Raw genomic sequence first — 23870 nt, 5'->3', positions numbered from 1 at the left:
ACAAGTCTGCGTGAGTGGGTTTCTGGTAGACGCCATGCCCGAGACTACTGTCTGGTTTCTGTTGTATTAGCTCTTTCACATTTACTGTAGTAACCTGGAGTATATTCTGTCTGGCCCTGAGATCTTATCTGTCCGAATGTTTTTCAAAAGTTCCAGCACATGCAATTTCTTCATGTTGATATGTTCAAGTATATCAGCCTGTTTTACACTGTCCTCACAGATGTCAAGATCCCTCTCACTGGTGAATAATGAAGCCAAGTATTCATTAAGGACCTCACCTACCTCCTCTGACTCCAGGCACATGTTTGCTCTACTATCCCTGATTGGTCCTTCCCTTAACCTGGTCATCCTCCCGTTCTCCACAAATGTATAGATTGCCTGGGTTTTTCCTGAATCTTACTCGTCTAGGCTCCTTAGCCCCTTCCCAGCTCTGCTAGGTCCATTCTTCAGCTCCTTCCTGGCCATCTTGTAACTCTCTGGACTCCTGTCTGATCCTTGCTTCATAAACTGTAAATAAGTCTTTTTCTTCCTCTTGACCAGATGTTCCATTTCTCTTGTGAACCATGGTTCCTTCACCCTACCTTAAAGGGACAAACCTGTTCAGAACTCCATGCAAGTGACACTGCTGAACCTCCCATCACAGCGCTAAACAGTATTGCATCCGTATTGTACTGTCTCAGTACTTTTATATTTGTGTGCTGTAGCACTTTTTTATTTGTAGTTATTTTGTAAATAACACTATTCTTTGCATTTCTGGTCAGATGCTAAATGCATTTCATTGGCTTTGTATCGGTACTCGGCACAATGACAATAAAGTCGAATCTAATCTAATCTAAACAACTTTCACATTTCAGATGTGCTTTTCCCTGAGTACATCTGTTTCCAATTTATGGTCCTGAGTGCCTGCCTCATAATTCCCCCTTCCCCACCCCACCCCCCATACTTTACCATACCTACTGCTCCCAGCCCTCTCTAAGGCTCCGGAGGCCAGGAAGTTGTGGTCACTGTCTCTGAAAAGCTCCCCTGTTGAGAGATCTGATATTTACCTTGTTCATTGCTTGGTACCAGATCCAGTGTGGCCTCTCCTCTAGTCAGTCTGTCTACATTCTCATAGAGTCAAAGAAAAGTACAGCACAGAAACAGGCCCTTCGGCCCATCTAGTCTGTGCTGAGCTATTTAACCTGCCTATTCCCACTGATCTGCACTGGGACCATAGCCCTCCATACCCCTATCATCCATGTACCTATCCAAATTCCTCTGAAACATTGAAATTGAGCTTATATGCAACACTTGTGCTGGTAGCTCATTCCACACTCTCACGACCCTCTAGTGAAGAAGGTTCCCCTCATGTTCTTCTTAAACTTTTCACCTTTCACCCTTAACTCATGACCTCTAATTGTAGAACCACCTAACCTCAGTGGGAAAAGCCTGCTTGCATCTACCCTGTCTATACCCCTCATAATTTTGTATACCTCCATCAAATCCACATAACTCAGACCTGGCAACATCCTTGTAAATTTTCTCTGGACTCTTTCAACCTTATTTATATCTTTCCTGAGGGTAGGTGACCAAAACTGTGCACAATACTCCAAATTAGGTCTCATCAATGTCTTGTACAACTTTAACATAACATCCCATCTCCTGTACTCAGTACATCTCTCTCTCTCTCCCTGGGACTGCCTTCCCCAGTCCCACTGTCAAGTGCAGACTGAGAAAACATAGTCTTTGTTAGAGTGACCACGATGGTCTGGCCCGGCTCGGCAGGTATCTTTAATCTGCCCGCACTCTTTCCTGTTTTTGTTATTTCACAGAACCTGCATCACTGCAGATGACCACTGCAGCCTATGGCATACACTGCAATCATCTTCCTACCCCATGCCAATTTCATTATCATTTTCAATGCTTAGACACTGTACATATTAACAACATTTTTTACATTATATTCACGGACATGACAACAGATATCGTAATTATTTCCCCATGCCAGTAACGTTCTTTGAAAATAAGCTATTTTATAAAACCTTGTGAGAATGCAGCTGTGTACTTGAGCAAAGCTGACATGACTTTGGAGAATTAGATATCTCTCGGTCCCATCTGTTGGGATTCATTTGATCTTGTTATTGTAACCTGTAAACTTTATGTGTGGAATATATTTTTAGTGAATAACTTTAACCATGAGTGGTAATAAAGATGAGAGAATGCTCACCTGGTTGTTTGCAGCAAGTCTGGTTATATCCTCTGGGATAAGGGGCTCTTGGTGACTAACAATCAACAACAACCCAACTATATGAAGCTGAGGAAAGGGAAGAGATGGACGGCTCTGGTCACCCGCCTCTTGGAAGTGTGGTCACCCGCCTCTTGGAAGTGCATACCCCAATTTCACCGAGCCCCAGTCCCACATGTTGTCCTAAAGGAGACAGGGCCAGTACACATTGTCCCATTGGACCACAAGGAGTGGTCCTCTGCCACAAGGAGTTTCCTCTGACCTACTCAATCAAAACAATTCATACCCTATTGTAAATCATTCCTTAACTTCCTCTTCTTTTTGTGAAGAGCCTGCCATAGAGTATTGTAACGAGCCCTTCAGCCCATCTAGTCAATGCTGACCCAGTGCCCAGTAAGCTAGTCCCATTTGCTTGCATTTGGCCCATATCCCTTTAAACCCACTCCAATCTGTGTATTTATCCAAATGTACTTTTAATATTGTCATTATACTCTGGCAGTTTCTACATGCATATAGAGTCAGGAATCCTTCCTGTGCACACCTTTCGAAAATCTGCCTGCTGATCTGTTCCTCAGTATCACCACTGCTACTGGGGGGAGGGGGGGTCAAAAGAATTCTTCCAGTAGAGTGATTGCTCCCTTTCTGTTTCTGAATTCCACCCACACTGACTCAGTGTGTGGCACAGACAGCAATCCAGAGATAACTACCCTTGAGGTTCTGCCTTCCAGCATCCAACCTAGTTTCCTATATTCTCTCATCCTTTTTCCTACCTATGTTGTTGGTACCAATATGTACTACAGCCTCTGGCTGCTCACTTTCCTCATTAGAATGCTGTGAACCTGATCTGAGATGACCCTGGCACGTGGGAGGCAACATATCATCCGAGTGCCTTTTCACATCTACAGAATTTTTTTCTGCTCCCCAAACTACTGAATCCCCTGTCAGTATTGCATTCCTTTTCTCCCCTTTCTGAGCCACAGAGTCAGACTCAGTGCCAGAGACTTGACACTGTGGCTTTCCCCTGGTGGGTCATTGCCACCCTGGACCCCACAACAGTATCCAAAGTGGTAGACTAGTCATTGAGGGGATCAGCACTGTCTGCCTGTTCCCTTTACCTCACCTGATAGTCACCCAGCTACCTGCCTCCTGCAGCCTTAGGGAACGACTACTCTGTAGATTCTATCTGTCTCCTTCTGAGTCTCCCGTATGAGCCATAGGTCATCCAGCTGCAGCTCCGGTTCCATAAGACCTCGGAGCAGAATTAGGCCATTCGGCCTGTCAAATCTGCTCTGCCATTTGATCATAGATGATTTATTTTTCCTCGCAACCCTGTTCTCCCGCCTTCTCCCCATATCCTATGACCAGTATCACAGGGAAACATTTAAGAACAAGAAAATAGAAGCAGCGGCAACACCCCTAGTTCCTCAGGTCTGTTTCCCCAGTCAGTCTGATTGTGACCTCCATCCCTCCTGCCAGATTCCTCAGAGCCCTTAATCTCCCAAACATTCTGAAATTTTATCTACCACCACTTCTAATGAGGTGGAAAGAATATTGAGTGCAGGAATTTGGATGTCATGTTACAGCTTCGAAAGGTGTTGGTAAAGCCAAGTTTGGAGTACTGCATATTTTTGTGGTCACCCTACTGTTGGAAAAATATCATTCAACTGGAGAGGGTGTAAAAAGGATTTATGAGGCTATCTAGGACTAGAGGGCTGGATGTAAAGGACTAGTACTTTTTCTCTGAAACGTAGCAGGCTGAGGGGTTTATAAAGTCGGGAAGGGCAATAGTTTTTTTCTCCAGTGTAGGGGAGTCCAAAATTAGAAGGCATATTTTTAAAGTAAGAGGGGGAAAAGTTTCAAAGGGCTCTGAGTGGAAACATTTTCACAGGAAGGGTGGTGAGTGTAAGGACCGAGTTACCAGAGGTAGTAGTGGAGGCAGGTACAATTTACAGATTTGATGTTGAAAAGGCATTTGGGCAGTTACATGAATAGGGAAGGTTTATTAACCGGTCTGTAAGGAGCTGCTGCTGCATGCACCTCACACAGATGTAGTTATCAGGGAGCTGAAGGTCTTCTAGAATTCCCACATCTGACATGAGGAACATCATTGACCCTGAACCCATTCTCACTACACTAGCCATTTACTAATAGACAAAGAAAGAAATTTAAGGATTTGGCCCATTGAGTCTGCTCCGCAATTTCATCTTGACTGATCCATTTTCCCTCTCAGCCCCAATCTCCTGCCTTCTCCCTGTATCCCTTCATGTCCTGACTAATCAAGAATCTATCAGCATCTGCCTTAAATATGCCCAATGACAATATAAGGCAGGTCCTCAGAAAACAGCTCCAGCCTATCTAGTCTTTCTGTGTAACTGAGGTCCTCCAGTATGGGCAACATCCTTGTGAATCTTTTCTTCATCCTATTGGGCTTAATTACATGTTTCCATTTCATTTTGAATGGCAATCAAAACTGCAAACAATGTACTAAGTGTGGCCTCAGCAACGTCTTGTACAGCTATAAAGTAACACTCAACGCCCTGTTCAATGAGGCAAATGTAACGTATGCTTTCTTCACCCAAAGTGTAACTATGTACTTGACCCCAGGGCTCTGTTCTACAACACTACTCACAGTCCTACTATATACCATGTATGTCTGCATTGGTTTAATTTCCCAAAATGCAAGACTTTGCATAAGTCTGAGTTAAATTCCATCTACCATTCCTTTACCCACACCCCCAGTTGTTGTAAACTTAACAGTCCATGACACCACCAATTCTGGTGCCATCTATAAACTTACTAATTATGCCACATTCACTCAAAGGTTTCAAAGGTACATTTACTATCAGAGAAATGTGTACAATATACATCCTGAAATGCTTTTTCTTCGCAACCATCCATGAAAACAGAGGAGTGCTCCCAAATAATGAATGACAGTTAAATGTAAGAACCCCAAAGTCCCCCCCAACTCCCGTCCCTCCTGTGCGTAAGCAGCAGCAAAGCAACAATCCCCCCTCCCCCCACCAGCAAAAAAAAGCATCAGCACCCACCACTGAGCACTGAAGCGTGCAGCAAAACAGCAGCAAAGACACAGACTTGCAGTACCCCAAAGACTACTCGTTCACCTGGTATTCGACATACCACAGCCTCTCTCCTTAATAAGGGAGCAGGAGTTGTCTCCATTTCACAGCAAGAGGGGAGGCATAACAAACAACTCAATGAGCTAAGCTCTTAGGCCACATCCTTGGTGTGTCGAATAATGGCCAGTTGTGAAACCCTGAGAGCGGAAAGAACCGAAGTCTGTGTGTAACTCCAGCTCGGGGTCTTCAAAAGAACCCTGAAAGGGAAAAACAGAGATATTAAAGATGGAAATAGAGCTGTTTCCAAAGATGCAAGCGAAGGAGTGGCCGTTTAGCGCCATCTTAACTAAGCTCTGCCCATGATTCACATCAAATCGTTAATACAAATGACAAACTAACGGGGACCCCAGCATTGATCCCTGTGGCACACCAATGACTACAGGCCTCTAATCTGAATAACTACCCTCCACTACCTTCAATTGACTCCTTCCATGAAGGCAATTTTGTATCTAGTTGCTGGCTCACCGTCAATCCCTTCTGAATTTCAATTATTTTCATGTATTATTTTCAGTTACATATACTAACTCGAATTCATGTCTAGCTCTATTATAAAAAAATGTTTTATTTAACAGAAAAATTCAGACATTCTTAAAAGCCCGCAGGGCAAGTCTATTGTGCGAAAATACAACAAAATTGCTTTCGTTTTGGTAAAGTTTGAAATGCTGTATTATAAGGCTTGGAAGAAAGAAATTTTAACCATGCAGTATGGTAAGTGATTCATTTTCACAAAACTACAGTTATGTTCTGGTAGATTTTAGCATTGTAACTTTATGTAATAAATATTTTCTGGGAATTTGATGGTAAGTATACATTTTTTTGTATTAAGGTTTATTTCCATTGCAGTAGTGAGAGATTGCTGTATTGTCAGAACTGTGTTTTAGATGAATAAAAAACAAAGATGCTGTCTCTTGGTGATATCTACTGTGGAGAAGCAGAGCAGTTATCCCCTCTGCCCTGGCTAATATTTGTCACTCAAAGCCATTAAATTAGATTCTGCAATGTTATTGGTTGTTTGTGGAACCTTGTTATATGAACCTGACCTGACGCAGGGTCACGACCCAAAATATTGGCCATCCCTTTGCCTCCGCAGATGCTGCTTGACTTATTGTTTTTCCAGCAGTTTAGTTTTTGTTCCAGGTTCCAGCTTCAGCAGGTTCTCTTGTGTCTTCTTATTATACATGAATTGGCAACCTCATTTTCAGGATTGCAATGGTGACATCATCTGTCAAACCTATTAAGCATTTGTGATCACCCCTCATTCTTCTATTATGAGAGCATAGGCCCAATCAGATTAATGTCCCTTCTAATGACAGAAGTTAACTTAGTGAACCTTTGAACTCCAATCCTAGCTTTAATATACTTGACACCATGGAATCACAATGGACATTTGGGCAAGTACCAAATGTTGCAGTTAGGGAAGTTAAACTAGGACAGGAAATGGCAGGGCCTTGGTGAGCGATTTGGAACAGAAAGACCTGGAGGTACAAGTACATAGTTCCCTGAAAATGGTGACAACAGGGTGGCGAAGAATGTGTTTGGCACAGATGATGAAAAAGATTCAGAAAATATTCACAAGGATGTTACTAGAATTGGAAGGGTTGAGTTACAAGGAGAGAGTATATGCTGGGCCTTTTTTCTCAGGAGCATAGGAGGCTAAGGGGTGACCATACGGAGGCATTTAAAGCCATGAGTGGCACAGATAAGGTGAATGATCATAATCTTTTTCCTCGTGTAGGCGACTTTGAAATGAGAGGCCATAGGTTTAAGTTAGAGAGGAAAATTTAGAACGGAACTGACTGGCAAGTTTTTTTTGCACAGAGGGTGATAAAGGGTTATCAGAGGAAATTGTAGAAGCAGGTACATGTGCTGACCCCTGCAATCATTAAGGTTGTGGATATTCTTGGACCTTCCGCCTTCCATTAGTTGTTTCTTAATGTGTTCAAAATAATTTATGGCCATTTGAAGTGAATTTACTTTGATATCTTGTATAAAAATCAATTCTGACTATAAGCGTTCTTTCAGCAGTCCATATTTATTTGAGTAAGATATCACAACAGTTACATTAATTATCTGATGATTATAAACTAACCTTCCACACAGTGCTGCAAACACCTCTTTTGGTACGCGATCCAGAGACTGGAAAAATGAGTATGAACTTTGATCATAGAATTACTGAAGTTCTCCGAGAGGCTAAATGCATGTTAAAGATGGGCCTGGAAGTGCCGGAGTTCGCTAAAAGGTTGCTGAAGAACGAGAATACATTGATAGCCAACTATAATTCTTTGGAGGCAAGTTATAGTTATTAAGTTACAGTTACAGAATTGTTACAGTACAGATGGCCATTTAGCTCTGCATCCATATTCGCTTCTAGTAGACCTCATGAGATTTGAAGTGTACATTGTAATTTCTACAGATGCAGATATAATTGCTCACCAGTTTGATGTTGTTTTGAAAGAATGACAAAACCTTATAGCAGATGTTAACTTCATTGTAATTTAAACTGTGTTTCCATTAAACTCTACATTGTATGTAAGAAAGATTATCACTCTGGGCTCCTGTCCATAAAGTCTTTGCATTCACTTCTCTTCGAGTAAGGTTTAAGTAGTGGGGCCTAAGAATCCTGGGTGGCACTTCTATATTTCCCAAATACCAGTTGCTGATCTGATTGGATGGTAATTCAGAGGTTTGGACCAAGAATCTAAAGATATCTGTTTAAGTTCTGTGACATTGGGTGGGAATTTAAATTTTTACATAAGGCCTAAGAGCTCAAGATAAAGAAGTGGGAGTGAGCCAATTTCTCCTTTGAACCTGCTCTGCCATCTATTAAGATTACAGTTGATTTTCCAATATCATACCATCTTTAGCACTGTCCTCATTTGATTTAAATAAGACAAAGCCTTTAAGAGCCTTCATAGCCCTTGTGGGGGGAGGGGGAGAAGACGTTAAAGATTTACTACCCTCTGAATAAAAAAAGTTCTCATTTCAGTCTTAAATGTCCTGCCCCTGGTTTCAACACCTCAGTGAGGGGAACCATACTCCCTACATCTAGTCTTCAAGATCTTTCAGGATTTTATATGCTTCATGAGATCTGCTCTCATTTTTTTCTGAACTTGAAAGAATAGTCCCAGTCTATTTTGTATTGCATCAAATGGCAGTCCTAAAGGACTTCCAATGTGGCAAATGCATTCTTTCCGTGGCAAAGAGACCAAAACTGTACACAGTTGCTGTAGGTGCAATCTCAACAAGACCCTGTCCAATCTCTCACTATTTAATAAATACTCAGCTTTCCTGTTTTGTGCATCAGAATAGATAATGTCCCATTTCATATTGTCCACTAACTCAGCTTGTTGTTCTCCTCTTGAAGTCTCCTTACATCTTTCTCTCTATTCACAATTGTTTCTAGTATTATCAGCAAGCTTGTAAAAATGGCAGGTAGGTCCTCTCAGCCAAACCATTAGTATAGATTGTGAGAAGATGAGGCTAAGGACCGATCTGTTGCAACCTCACTGCTCATAGATTGCCATTCTGTGGAAACTGTTTAGTCCCACTACTTTGGATCTGATAATTATTTAAAATAATTTTGAATCGAACAGTTTGTGATTTATAAAGTGATTTGGATGAAAATGTAGATGAGCCTGTCGGTAATTTTGCAAACAATATAGAAATTGTTGGACTTGTGAATAGTGAGGAAGGTTATGAAAAGATACAGCAGGATATACCTAGGTTAGAAATATGACCAGAGAAGTGTGGATAGAGTTTAATTTGGATGTGTTGCACTATGGCATATGAAATCCAAGAAGAGATATACAGTAAAAGCATTTGGTGTACCATGAGCAGTTCTGGTTGCTGTATTACAGGAAGAATGTGAAAATGCAAATGAACTTCATTCAGACAATGGCTGAATTAGAGGATGTTAGCTAAGGAAGTGTTGGACAAATTTGAATTGTATTCTCTGTGGTGTCATAGGCTGATGAAAGACTTGAAAGAAAGTTTGAAAAAAAAGCGATGAATAGATAGGGTAGATAGTCTGTAGAGTATTTTTCCCACAGTGGAAATGTCAAATAGCTTTAAGGTGAGAGGAGAACATTTAAAGGAGATGTATGAGGTACATTATTTTACACATGATGCCTGGGATGCATTGTCAAGGTCCTGGTTGAAGCAGATGTGGTAGTGATGTTTAGACGCATCTAGATAGGCACACGAATGAGCAGGAAATGTAGAGATGGTGATCTTGTGCAGGCAAATGGGAATAGTACTATTTGGCCTTCTGTTAGGTGCAGACATAGTGGAGTCATGTGCTGTGCTGTTCTGTGTACTGACTCATCTCTTGTCATATTTTGTTGAGGTTAAAGAAGGGCTAACAGAATGGGAAATACATGACTGCCCTCATAATAAAGATACTTGGTGTTACTAACTGTTACGTATTAAGAGAGTGAAATCTCTTTCAGTTAATAAGGATGTAGTGTTTGCAGCAAAGCACTGCACATTCACTCTTCGACATTTTGTACAATTGTAAAGTTTGACAAAAAGACATAGAATCTTATGCTCTTATTCTACTCTGTACAGTAGTTTTCCTGTATAGAAGGTCTAATTACTTTTTGAATAGTACACTGCTCTTCAAACTGAGATATTCAGTCAATGTCACCTGTTTCATACCGAGTACATAAATATTGAAGGCAATGGTAACCTCTGTAATAGCTACTTTGGTGAATCAGGTTGGAATGAGTGACATGCTGCCAGAAGACTCATGATCAGAAAGGGATCCTTCTTCATGTCTATCTAGCTCTTCTCCTCTTGGTGGCTTCTCAGTTTTGTTGACTGTCAACAGATTTGTTTATTATTGTCACATGTACCAAGGTTTGTCTTGCACACTGTTCAGAAAGATTGATTCCTTACAATGGTGCATAGAGGTAGTACAAGGTAAAATAATAACAGAATCCAGACTAAAGCATTATAGTTTCAGAGAAGTGCAATGCAGGTCGACAATAAGGTACAAGGTCATAACAAGATAGGTTACGATGTCAAGGCTCTGTCGCACAAGGGAAAAGTGCAATAGTCTTATGCTCAGTGGCCACTTTATTAGGTACTTCCTCTACCTACTAAAGTGGCCATTGAGTGTATGTATGCTGCTGTAGCTCATCCACGTAAAGATTCAACGTGTTGTGCATTCAGAGATGCTCCTCTGCACACCACTTTTGCAATATATGGTTATTGGAGTTACTGGCACCTTCCTGTCAGCTTGAACCAGTCTGGCCATTCTACTTTGATCCCCCTGTTTAACAAGGCACTTCACCCACAAAATTGCCACTGTTTTTTTTTCATTTTTTGTACCATTCTGTGTAAACTATAGAGATTTGTGAATGAAAATCTCAGGAGATCAATAGTTTCTGAGATATTCAAACCACCTCATCTGGCACCAACAATCATTCCACAGTCAAAGTCACTTAGATCACATTTCTTCCCCATTCTGATGTTTGGTCTGAGCAACAACTGAATCTCTTGACCATGTCAGCTTTTATGTTTTGAATTGCTGCCACATGATTGGTTGATTAGATATTTGCATTAATGTGCAGGTGTACCTAATGACGTGGTTATTGAGTTTAGAATGGCAGGGTAGAAGCTGTCCCTGATGCTGGTGGTATATGTTTTCAGGCATTTGTATCTTCTGCCTGATAGGAGAGGGGGAGAAAAGAGAATGGCTCAGTTGGGTGGGGTCTTTGGTTATCCTGACAGCTTTACTAAAGCAGCAGGAAGTCCAGACAGAGTCCTTGGAAGGGAGGCTGGTTTCCATGATGTGCTGAGCTGTGTCCACAATTGTCCACAATTCACTGTAGCTCCTTGCAATCATAGACAGAGCAGTTTTCATACCGAGCAATGATGCATCTGGATAGGTGCAACAATAAAAATATTGAGGGTCAAAGGGGATATGCCAAACGTCTTTAGCCTCCTGAGGAAGTAGAGGCACTGGTGAGCTTTCTTGGCCATGGAATCTTTTGTGGTTGGACCAGTGCAGGCTATTTGCCCCTCGCATTCAGCACCATTGGTGTAATCAGGAGCATGTGCACTGCCCCCTTCCTGAAGTCAATGACTAGTTGTTTTGTTTGCTGACAAATAGAATTAACAATGGTTCTATATTGTATTCTAAACCTCTCCATGTTTGGAGCTAGGTTAATCGTTGGGGAGAAGCAGCAAAGAAGTCTTTGGTGTAAAAAATTGAACTTTAAAGAGCGCTAGAATATTGTGTGGAAAACAATCAAAAAAGTTCACCAAAAGTGACAGCATTTCATATGCATATATTTATTCTGTTGATGTTTGCTCCATTTATGTCCTTCACCAAATATTATATTCACTTCACCAAGCCTGCCATTTTTAGATCCAGTTACAAAGAACTTTAAAGATAAGCATAGTGCACACCAGTTTCTAGATCTCCATCTTCAATCTAACCACTGCCCTTCACTGCATTTTAATTTGGTATTGCTTTCCTGAAGGAAAAAAAATCTCCTTTTTTTGGAGATTGTAATAGCCACTATCAGTTGATGTAATAATCATGTCAGCTTCAGCATTGTTAGTCTAGTGAACTCAAATTAGAATTGATTTGTGATTTTTCTCTTTCAATTATATTTTTTATTCCAATAATCAGTACATTCTTCAAAAATTTGAGTATGTGTGTCAAGGAACTCCTCCTGAATTTTTGAAGTTGATTGCACCTAAAATTAAAAAGGTGAGTAATAAAACTGTATTACTAAAATGAATACAATTAGATTGATAGAACCTGTTATTTTATTATGTTCAAGATTTCTAGAATCTCCTGTGTCATTGTCTTTAGTATTTAATTAATAAGCGAGTTTGAGTAATTTAGCTTTACACCTAATTAGATTAAATTCATCCTCCAAAGTCAATAATCAACTCCTTGGTCTTGCTGACATTGAGTAAGAAGTTGTTGTTATAGCACCACTCAGCCAGATTTTCAATCTCCCTCCTATATGCTGATTCATCACCACCTTTGTTCGGTCCTATGACAGTACTGTTGTCAGCAAACTTGAATGTGGCATTGGAGCTGTGCTTAGTCACACAGTCATAAGTGTAAAACAAGTAGAGCAGAGGCCAAACACACAGCCTTGTGGTGCACCTGTGCTGACAGAGATCGTGGAGGGGATGTTGTTGCCATTCTGAGCTGACTGGGGTCTGCAAGTGAGGAAATCGAAGATTGAACTGCACAAGAATGTATTGAAGCCAAGAGCCTGAAGCTTATTCATTAGTTTTGAAAGGATGATAGTATTGAATGCTGAGCTGTAGTCGATAAAGAGCATCCTGATGTGTGCATCTTTGCTGTCCAGATGTTCCACGGTTGAGTGAAGAGTCAGTAAGGTGGCATCTGCTGTGGACCTGTTGTTTCAGTAGGCAATTTGGAGTGGATCTAAGTCACCCCTCAGTTAGGAGTTCATATGTTTCATCCCCAACCTCTCGAAACACTTAATGATTATGGATGTAAGTCCTTCTGGACGATGGTCATTGAGGCAGGTTACTATGCTATTATAAGGCACCAGTATAGGTGGTTACTTGAGTTTGCCAAAGCAAGAGGTTGAAGATCTCCATGAACATTTCAGCCAGTCGATCAGCATAACTCTTTAGTGCTTGGCTGGGTAACCTGTCTGGATCATAAGCTTTTCATGGGTTCTCCTTCCTGAAGCTGCTCAAATGTAATTCTCAAAGACTAAAGTTATAGGATCATTGGGGGCCGTGGGAGTTCATGATGGTGCATCCATGTTCTGACGGTCAAAGCAAGCATAGAAGGCATCTGGAAGCGAAGCCTTTTTGTCAGCTATGTCGCTTGATTTTAATTTATAAGAGGTACTAACATTCAAGCCCTGCTATAACTGTCGAGCATCCTTTGTTGATTCAAGTTTTGACTGGAATTGCCACCTTGGCCATCAGGTGACTTTCCAGAGATTGTACCTGGCCCTCTTGTAACTTACTTGGTCACCAGACTTGTATGACTCTGATATGGCCCTCAGCAAACTGAATCTCATGGTTCATCCAGGGGTTCTGGTTGGGGAAGACTCTGAGTGATTTTGTGGGGACACACTCACTTACAACTGTTTTAATAAAGTCTGTGATAACCATGGTGTATTCGTTCAGAGTTAAGTCCGCAGAGTCCTTCATAATAAGATCATGAAATCTGTGGATTATTAAGTTGATTTAGAAGTATATTGCTCAAAAGGAAATTACATGCTGTCTGTTTCAGTGAGGTATATTTAGAAGTATGTAGCCCAAGGAATGCTGCCGTGGTTCACTAGCTCCACCTTTTTGGTGGGGTCTTTCTATAGTTCATATTTATTGTCTTATTTTTGTCTTAACCTATTGTCTGGGAATTTATGTCCAATACTACTACGAAGTTTCTGCATAAGAGAGCCACGGAAAATTTATTGGATTTCTTTTTACTCACTCACTGAAGTTAATCCACCTGCACTTCTTTATCTCTGCTTTTGCCTTTAAATCACACCTGTTTTCCATTCAGTCAGAGATCGTAAAACAGTACAGCACAGGGACAGGCTCTTTGGCTCTCAACATCTGTGTCGACTGTGATACCAAATAAACTGATCCCATCTGCTTGCACGTGTTCCATATCCCTTCATTCTTTTCAAGTTTATGTGCTTGTCTAAATGCCTCTTAAAAATGTTGCTGTTGTATCTGCTTCCACCACTTACCCTGGCAGAGAATTCCAGGCACCTACCACACTCAGTGTGAAAAGAAAACTTGCCTTGTAACTCTTTAAATTTTCCCTCTCTCACCCTAAAACAGCATCCTCTGGTCATTTGCATTTCTACAGCAGGAAAAAGACTGATTATCTATCAAATCTAGGCCTCTCATAATTTTATAAGCTACCGTGCTTCACTCAGCCTCCGACGATCCAGAGGAAAAAATCCAAATTTGTCCAGTCTCTTAAAGAATTAAATCCATCCATCCCATTCATTGTTCCACTTCTCCTTTCCCCCACTTTATACTTGCATGGTACCTGTATTATTTTCAGTTCTAATGAAAAACCAACTTGAAATATCAATTGAGTATGATATTGAGTATATCTGATTCTTTGCATCTTTAATAATATGCCTTAGATTTCGCATTAGTGCAAGATTAGTCTAATATGCATATTATATGATCAAGATAATAGTAAACCAGGTGAAGAAGCATACATATTCTCTGATTCAATCTCCTGTGTTTCTTTCCTTTAGATTGAGTCTATTCTGAGACAAGGACTCACTGTACTGAACTGGTCATCTGTGACACTCAAAAAATTTTTCTCTGATGCAAATACAGCTATAGATGAATTAGTTATGTTTTTAAAGACTGTAAGTAGGTTCCTCTCAAACTTTAAATTTTTTGAATGATCATAGTGGGTAACAGATCATTGAAGAAGAAATGTGATCTATATTCATTTAATTGCAAAGCAAATATTTGTATAACTAAAGACACTTATTTTTCATATTTATCCTGAATATTTTTTCAGTGTCTTGTGATGCTTGTTGCATGTTGTTCACAACTCAGAAGCATATGCAAGGGCAAGCGTCACTGCTGTCAAGTAATCCTTGAGTTAGGTTTGAGGTTTTGATCTAAAAAATACCCTTTTCCTCAACAGAGAAAAGTCTACACTAGTGCATTGAAGGTGTAATGAATCTTACTGATATCTGCCTTTGCCAAGAGGTGGATCTGGAGATATAGGAGATAACTTGCATCTTCCAGGGTCTTCCATAACCTTTATCACCTGAGCTATGTGGTGCTGTGGAAACTGTTCGGTACAGGACCTTAATCTTATGAGTGTTGAGCATAAGACCCATTTTTAAGTATAATTTAGTGAAAGTAACAGTCCACATTCTTATGGGTGGAGCTATACTTCAGGGCTAATGGGAAACCTACAATGACTGATCACCAGAATCAATGTCTCCTGAACCACAGTAGTATTGAAATGATGTTTGCTTACATATTGCTTTGAATTAGACATTGCTGATCCATTCACCAATACATATGAGATGGAGGCCTTTATGTTCAACAACCATGAGACCAAATTCTTTTATCAGCCCACCTCAATTGTATCACACAACCCTCTAACAATAAAGGTGCACAGAAAGACTATGAAAAGCATGATCCACCTTCCATATCTCAGAAACTACCTCTGGGCAAAGGGAGACATTGAGGATGACATTTATCATCTGCTTCACAACCTCAGAAGTCTTTGGTTGATTGAGGAGAAGGGTGTTTGAAGATCAAGAGCTCAAACCTAGCACAAAATTTATGGTCTACCAGGCATCTCCGATGCCTGTTCCCTGACTCCCTAGTGCAAGCATTTCAAAGGGCTGGAAAAATACCACCAATACTTTTCTGGAAAAGCCTCCAACTTCGTTGGAAGGACTATGAACTAACATCCATGTGCTGTTTCCAGGCCTGCATTTCTAGCATTGTGCAAGTGTCATCATTCCAATGCCAGAAACAAGACACCTGATATAGATAAAATTCAGAACTCTGCTGGGGAAGAGATTACAGTTAGACAGAGGAAAACAATCCAAGAATATTCTTAAAGCTCTCATTATTAGACCAAAATTTTATATAAGACCATAAGACATAAGGACAGAATTAGGCCATTCCGCCCATCATGTCTACTCTACCATTTCAACATGGCTGATCCATTTCCCTCTTAACTTCATTCTTCTGCCTTCTCCCCGTAACCTTTCATGTCCTGACGAATCAAGAACCTAGCAACCTCTGCTTAAAATACACCCACAGCCATCTGTGGCAACAAATTCCACAGATTCACCTGTGGCTAAAGAAATTCCTCCTCATCTCTGTACTAAATGGACATCCCTCTGTTCTGAGGCTGTGCCTTCTGGTCCTGGACTCCCCCACCATAGGTAAGATCCTCTCCACATTCACTCTGTCTGAGCCTTTCAACGTTCAATAGATTTAATGAGATCCCCCTTCTTTCTCCTAAGTTCCAGCAAGTAAAGGCGCAAGCCATCAATTGCTCCTCATACGATAAGCCCTTCATTCCCAGAATCATTCTTGAGAACCGCCTCTGAACCTTCTCCAGTATCAGCACATCCTTTCTTAATTAAGGGGCCCAAAACTACTCCGAATACTCCAAGTGAGACCTCACCAGTGCCTTATAAAGCCTCAGTATTATATCCTTGCTTTTATCTCCCAACTATAACAATAATATAGGATGAATTTCAGCAAAAGCACCACTGATGTGATTCAGGAAGGTGGTTCACCACCATTAGAGATGGATAATTAGTTCCTGCCTTTCCCAGTATTACTTACAACCCATGAGAAAAATAAAAAAGGAGGAAGCAGAATATTAATTTTTCATTTATCACTGACCTTGCTTTATTTGTTCAGCAGTCACTTGAAAATATATGCCTATGTTAGTTTCACCTTTGGCTTGAGGTAGTAAACTATGAGTAGAATTTATTTTTGGTGATTGTAGCTTCCTAGTACCTTCCATGACTTGTGCACTGAAAGACATTTTCAGTGAGCTCTATTGCACTGAGAGATGGATCCTACAGGGCAGAGGATAACTTATAATTTCATAGTGTCTCATACTAGTTCACACTCCTGCTGTGTCGATTGAGTGGAGGTAGATTGAAAGCCATGCAAGTGCACTAGGTCCCTTTGACCTTCAATACCAGGAAAAAAGTTAAGTCTATTTATTATATGAGCAGTTATTTCAGAACAGATCACAATCATTCACTGCAAATAATGAACTGTGGTTTTGTCATTTATCACTTTACCCTGTGTGTAATTTGGCTATCAACTTTTCAACCACTGGAAATAATATCTAGTTATTTACGCTTTTGAATACCTGTGTTAACCTCTGTTAAATTTCTTTACCTTTTCCCCTCTCTGACAAAACAATTTTAGCTTCTTTGATGTCTTCACAGAATTAAAATTCCACATCTTTGGAGCATTGCAATCCATTTTATTTGTACCATCCCTGAGACCTTGATATTTTTCCTGACCAGAATTGAGCACTGTTCTGCAAATGTGCCTAGCCAGTATTTAGTTTTGCATAGATCCCTTGCATTTGTGTTCATGGTTCAGTTACTGAAACTTGGGATCCATTTGCTGTTATTCTTGGTTAGTTCTGCCGTAGTTTCATGTAGATGTATTCCCTCTGTTTGTAGATGATAGTAAATAGAATTACAGCCCTAGACTAGACCGTCTGCCCATGATATTTGTGCCAACCAGGATACCAGTTTAAACTGTGTATGTGCCTGTGTGGTATTTCTCTATTCCTTGACTGTTCATGTGTCTGTCTAAGATGCTTTTAAATGTTGTTGTCTTACCTGCTTTTCCCATTTCCTTAACAGCGCATTCCAGGAATGTATCATGCTCTCTGTAAAAAAAAGCTTGCTTGTAATTTTTTAACTTTCTCACTCTCATCTTAAAGCTGTAGTTTCTAGCACGACATTTCTATCATAGGCAAAATACACTTAACTAACAATCCTATCTATGCCTCTCATACTTTTACACACTTGTATCAGGGAGTTCCTCAGCCCCGGTGCTCGAGAATACAGTGCAAGTTTGCCCAACCTCTCCTCAGACCCAATACCCTACAACTCAGTTAACGCTTTTATGAACCTTCTCCAAAGCCTCCATATTCTTCTTGTAAGGTAGTGATCAAATATGCAACCTGTTTTGTTTATTTTGGCTCTACTGCCCAAGCACGTTGACAAAATATTAGTGCTATATATTACAAAACTGTAAATTGTTGCTTTCAGCTAGCTGATTTGCGGGAGACACAAATAAATGGTGAATTGGCTGAAATAGCATCAAAAATAATTATCCATCTACCAGAAGATTATACACTGACAATGGAAGACATGCTTCAGTATAATGAGGTAACATTACTTGATTTATTTTTAGAATTTTCAGTTTAATTTAAATTAGAGAGCTTTGGTAAGTATTTTGCATTCATCCAAGATTGTAAATGAAAGTTGGATAAAGACAAATTGTTTTTGTCAAATTTAACATAATTTTTTGAGCAGACTGTTCTGATAAATTTAGGAAGTGGTGAAGCTGTGTATATTTATGGATGTTCATTTGATACTTCAAAAAAATTATCAACAATTGTGAAATCATATTCATTCCTAAGCGCAACAAAGAGATAGTGTTAACACATTGTACTCAGAATAGAATGGTATTGATTGTTATGAACCAAGTTTTTGCAGTATGATGATGTAGGAAGCTGTGGTCTCTTGGTTAACTCACATTTAATTTATATTCTAAAGGTCTGGACTGCTGTTTTAGAGTTTAGAGATAAATTCTACCTTGGCAACTGGGATGAACTAAATAATCTGGAATATGTGTAATGGCAGGCATAAAACTATCATATTGTCCACAAAATTTCCAGAATCAGGATCAGAATCAGAATCCTTTATTATCGCCAAGTATGTGGGCACATACAGGGAATTTGATGCCGGTTTCCCTGAGCTCTTGCTGTACAGAACCAAAAAGCAAACAAAACAATAGTGCAAATAATCGTGAACTCTACGCAATGAGGTATACCTGTATGTGTACAGGTGGACTTGGTTTATAATAAACTAAAATTCAAGTGTTCATAAGACTGATGGCATACGGAAAGAAACTGTTCTTGTACCTATTTGTCCTGGCATACAGTGATCTAAAGCGCCTACCAGAAGGAAGGAGTTGGAACAGGTGATGTCCAGGGTGTGATGGGTCTACAATGATGCTGCTTGCTCATTATGACGTTCTTTAGAAACAAAAACTGTTGTTATCTAATCTGTCCTTGGTAAATGTACAATATTCAAGCTATGCCTCCTAACCAAATAAAGTCCGTGACAGCCATCCTTGCAGCATGACTAATTTTTGCCATAAGGCTAGTAAAGTCATTGTACAGTGGTGCTAGGAAGTTTGGGAACCCTGTAGAATTCTCTCTATCTTTGCATAAATATGACTTAAAATGTGATCAGATCTTCATGTAAGTCCTAAAACTAGATAAGGAAAACAAAATTAATTAAATAACATAAAAACATAATACCTGATAATAATACATAATAATCAGGTTCATTTATTTATTGAGGAAAATGATCCAATAATACATGTATTTGTTGGAAGAAGTGTGTGAACCTCTGGGGAAATGCCTTCTACAAATGTTATTAGGATTCAGGTGTTTCAGTCAATGAGATGAAATTAGAGATGTGGGTTATAAAAAAGACACACAAAGTCAGGTTACTGACAGAGCCTGCTCTTCTCAAGTTTATGTGCACCATGCCTCAATCATAATAACTTGCAGAGGACCTTAGAAGAAGAATTGTAGAGCTGCATGAAGCTGGAAAAGGCTACAAAAGCATTTCTAAAGACCTGAGTGTTCATCAGTCCACAGTAAGAGAAATTGTCTGCAAATGGAGGAAATTCGGTACTGTTGCTACTCTCCCTAGGAGTGGGCATCCTGCAAAGATCGCACCAAAAGCACAATGTGCAATGCTGAAGGAGGTGAAAAAGAACCCAAGGATAGCATGAAAAGGCCTGCAGAAATCTCCAGAACTTGCTAAAGTATCTGTTCATGTGTCCACTATATGAAAACCACTAAAGAAAAATGGTGTTCATGGAAGGACACCATGGAGGAAACCACTGCTCTCCAAAAAAAAAAAATTGCTCTCAAGTTTGCAAAAGACCACGTGGATGCTCTACAATATTTCTGGGACAATGTTCTATGGATAGATGAGACAAAAGTTGAACTTTTTGGCAGAAATGTTCATTCCTATGCTTGGATCAAGATACTTTTTAGGGGAATGTTAGAGTAGCAGTCTGTCACCTGAAGCTTTTTCCAACAAATACATGTAAAATTGGATCATTTTTTCTTCAATAAATAAATGAACAAATGTAACGTTTTTGTGTTATTTATTTAATTGGGTTCTCTTTATCTAGTTTTAGGACTTGAAGATCTGATCACATTTTAAGTCATATTTATGCAGAAATAGAGAAAATACTACAAGGTTCACAAACTTTCTAGCACCACTGTAAGTGAAAGAAAAGCAATTCCATTAGTTGGAGTGCCAGCCAATTCAGTCTCAGGACCCCCTCAGCCAAAAACCTTGGCCCATCCTAGGGTTAAAAAGGAAGATATTTATTGAGGTTTGCAGCGTCTAGTCTTTCTTTGCAGAAAGTGAAACAGTTTGTGCTTGAATGCAGCAAACTTTATATAACTAGTCAAGGACTGATTAGCAGTACCAGATAGTGATCTCTTCAATTGGAAAACTTAATCATCTGCCTGCTTCCCTCATCATCAGTTCTGGACAAAAGATCTTCTACCTGAAGTGTTAACTGGCTGTCTTTTCAATTATACTGCTTAACTTGCTGAGTGTTTATAGTATTTTCTATGTTTTCTTTCAGATTTATAGCATTTTCAGTAATTCTTTATTGTCCTTAAGCATGCAGTAATTGCTACAATCCATAAATAAACCATCTTCAACATCCAGTAATCACTCTTGATTAGAAGAATAACCGAACCTGTCACACGAATATTGTGGCAGGCCAGAAACTGGATATTCAGTGGCACGTAATTCACGCCTGACTTGCCAAAGATTTTTCACCATCTGTAAAGCACAAATCAGAAGTGCAATCAGGTATATTCCATCTGCCTTGACAAGTGCAGCTTCAGTAATATTCAAGAGTTCAACACCATTGTGGGCTCAGTAATCAACTTCATTGGATCATCTTCCATCACCTCCCTTCACTGGTGCTTTATGTATGCCGTGTGTGTCATCTACAAAACCCACTGCAGGTTCACACTAAGACTTCTTCAGCAGAGGCTGCCAAACTGTGGCCTCTACTAGAAAGGTCAAGGGCAGCAGCACTTGAAAGTTCCCATTCAAGTCATAAACTTGAATGGGAAATATTGGTACATTGGTATTTTCTGACTTGAAAATATTGGTACATTGGTTTATTGTTGTTACACATACACATTGAGGTAGTACAAGGAAAGAGCAATAGCAGAGTGCAGAATGTGCTGTCACTATTACAGACTGACTTTAGTATAATCAGACAAAAGGTGCAAAGCCATGATGAGGCAACCTGTGAGATCTCAAGTCCATCTTGTGGTACAATATATCTATTCAATTGTATTATAACAGTAACACTAGGATTGAGTTTTGTGATACATACTTTCAGGGTTTTGTATCTTCTACTCGATGGGCGGTGGAGAAGAGAAAATGTTGGGGAGTGGGAGGAATCTTTGATTATGTTTTGGAGTCAGAGCAAGAGAGAATGGAAACAGCTTTCATAACCCTGCAAGCAGCAGCCCTCCATGTACCTGTCCAAATGGCTCTTAAATGTTGTAATTGTACACACCTTGACAACCACTTCTGGCAGCTTGTTCCAAACACTCACCACACTCTGTGTAAAGTAATTACCTCACAGGTCTCTTTTAAATCTCTCTCCTCTTTACTTGTATCATTGGTTTTGGACTCCCTGACCTTGGGCGAAAGAATCAGGCTTAAGATCACTGTGATATTTCATGAAATTTGTTGTTTTGCAGAGGCAGTACAGTGCAATACATAAATAAATTATAAATTTCTGGGTGATGGAGATCATTGAAAATGGGTGCTGCCTTTTTGAGATATCACCTTTTGAAGATGTCCTTAATGCCGGAGAAGCTTGAGTCCATGATGGATTGATTGGGCCTGCAATCATTTGCAGCTTCTCCTGATCCTGTGCAGTGGCCACCTCATACCAGATGGTGATGCAACCATTTGGAATGCTCTCCACTGTATCTCTAGAAACTTGCTGGGGTCTGGTGACATACTAAATCTCTTCATATTCCTAATGAGATATTGCTACTGTTATGCTTTCTTTGTAAATGCATCAATGTGTTGAGCCCAGGATAGACTTTCAAAGCTGTTGGCACCCAGAAACTTGACACTGCCTACCCCTTCCATTGCTGACTGCTGACTGCTGACTGCTGCTGCTAACCCCTGGAAAAACATCCCCCACTCAACAATATCCAAAGAGGTGATATATCTGTTTGTGAGGGGACTGGCTACAGGTAATCCTGCCTACAGCCCTTACTTCTCATGGTGGTCACTCATCTATCTGGTCTACCTTGGGCATGATCACCTTGCTAAGACTCATTTGTGATCTCCTCAGCCTCCTGGATGATCCTCAGTATGTCCAACTGCATGTCCGGTTCTGTGACCTGGTCTGCCTGGAGTTACAGCTGCAGGCACCTGCTACAGCTGTCATCATCAGGGGGACCATGTGTTTCCCCGTCTTCCCACATCTGTAGGAGAAACATTCTGCTGTCCTGGCTACCATCCTGTGTACACTGAATCAAGGATTCAGGATAAGCAACAAAATAAAACCTTACCTGTCCTTACCTGTGCCTTCTCATTGAAGCCTCTTTTTTTTTAACAGAGCTGCTCTCACTCCCAAGACCTGGGCCACTTACCCCACCTCTTCACATCAATGCCTCTTGAGCCAAAGTTTTTTCCCATTCTAACACTGGCCTTACTCCAACAATGGCCACTCCAAATGGATGCTTTGCTTGACCAACGTCTTTTTATTGGCTGTTTTGCTGAGGCAGTGAGATGTGTATACAGATTTCCCTGGAGGGGAGTCCGGTTTTCATGATGGACTAAACTGTGTCCACAACTCTTATCAGTTTCTTGCTGTCTCAGATTGAGTATTTGCCATTCCGGATAGGGTGTTTTCTGTGTTGCATCTATAAAAGAATATTGAGAAATAATGGGGACGTTAGCATACTGAAGAAGTGGAAGTTCAGGTGCACTCTCTTGGTAATGGCATCTTGGTGGCTGGATCAGGACAGGTGATGTTTGCTCCTCGGAACTTTCAGCCCTCAATGTCAGCACTGTTGATGTAAACAGGAGCATATGCACAGCCCCGTTTCTTGCAGTCAATAATCAACTCTTTTGTTTTGCTGATATTGAGGCAAAGGCTGTTGTCATGACACCATGCAACTAGGCACTTTATCTCCTTCCTGTACTCTGACATCATTGTTTGAGATTCAGCCTACCATGCTGATGGGATTTGCTAACTTGTAGATGGAGTTCGAGCCTGATGTGGCCACACCTTTGTGAGTGTATAGGGAGTAAAGTAAGTGGCTGAGAACCCAGCCTTATGGGGCCCAGTGTGTGGCAGAGATGTTGCTGCCAGTGTCTACTGATTACGATCTGTTGGTCAAGAAGTCAAGGATCCAGTTGCAAAGGAAGATGTTGAGATCAAGGAGTTTGGAGTTGAGTTTTCTTGGAATTATGACTACAGGAGAGCTGTAGTCAATAACTTGTCATCTGACATAGATGTCCTTATCTAATGTTCCAGAAATTAGATTAGATTAGATTATGAGGACACTCAGTCCTCGTTTATTGTCATTTAGAAATGCATGCATTAAAAAATGATACAATGTTCCTCCAGTATGATATCACAGAAACACAAGACAGACCAAGACTAAAACTGACAAAAACCACATAATTATAACA

General features: G+C 40.3%; 1 protein-coding gene across 1 annotated transcript in view; it reads left to right on the top strand.

Moving 5' to 3' along the window:
- Window positions 1–23870, top strand: part of LOC140210924 (dynein axonemal heavy chain 8-like) — a 504855-nt gene that overhangs the window by 123259 nt on the left and 357726 nt on the right. The window contains exons 15-18 of the mRNA XM_072280194.1: window positions 5934–6069; window positions 7462–7649; window positions 12002–12082; window positions 14595–14715. Of these exons, the coding sequence (XP_072136295.1) occupies window positions 5934–6069; window positions 7462–7649; window positions 12002–12082; window positions 14595–14715 (526 nt within the window). The remainder of the gene's footprint in view (window positions 1–5933; window positions 6070–7461; window positions 7650–12001; window positions 12083–14594; window positions 14716–23870) is intronic.

Source organism: Mobula birostris, chromosome 2 (genome assembly GCF_030028105.1).
Source record: "Mobula birostris isolate sMobBir1 chromosome 2, sMobBir1.hap1, whole genome shotgun sequence".
Taxonomy (NCBI): domain Eukaryota; kingdom Metazoa; phylum Chordata; class Chondrichthyes; order Myliobatiformes; family Myliobatidae; genus Mobula; species Mobula birostris.
This window is presented reverse-complemented; position numbering and strand designations above follow the sequence as displayed.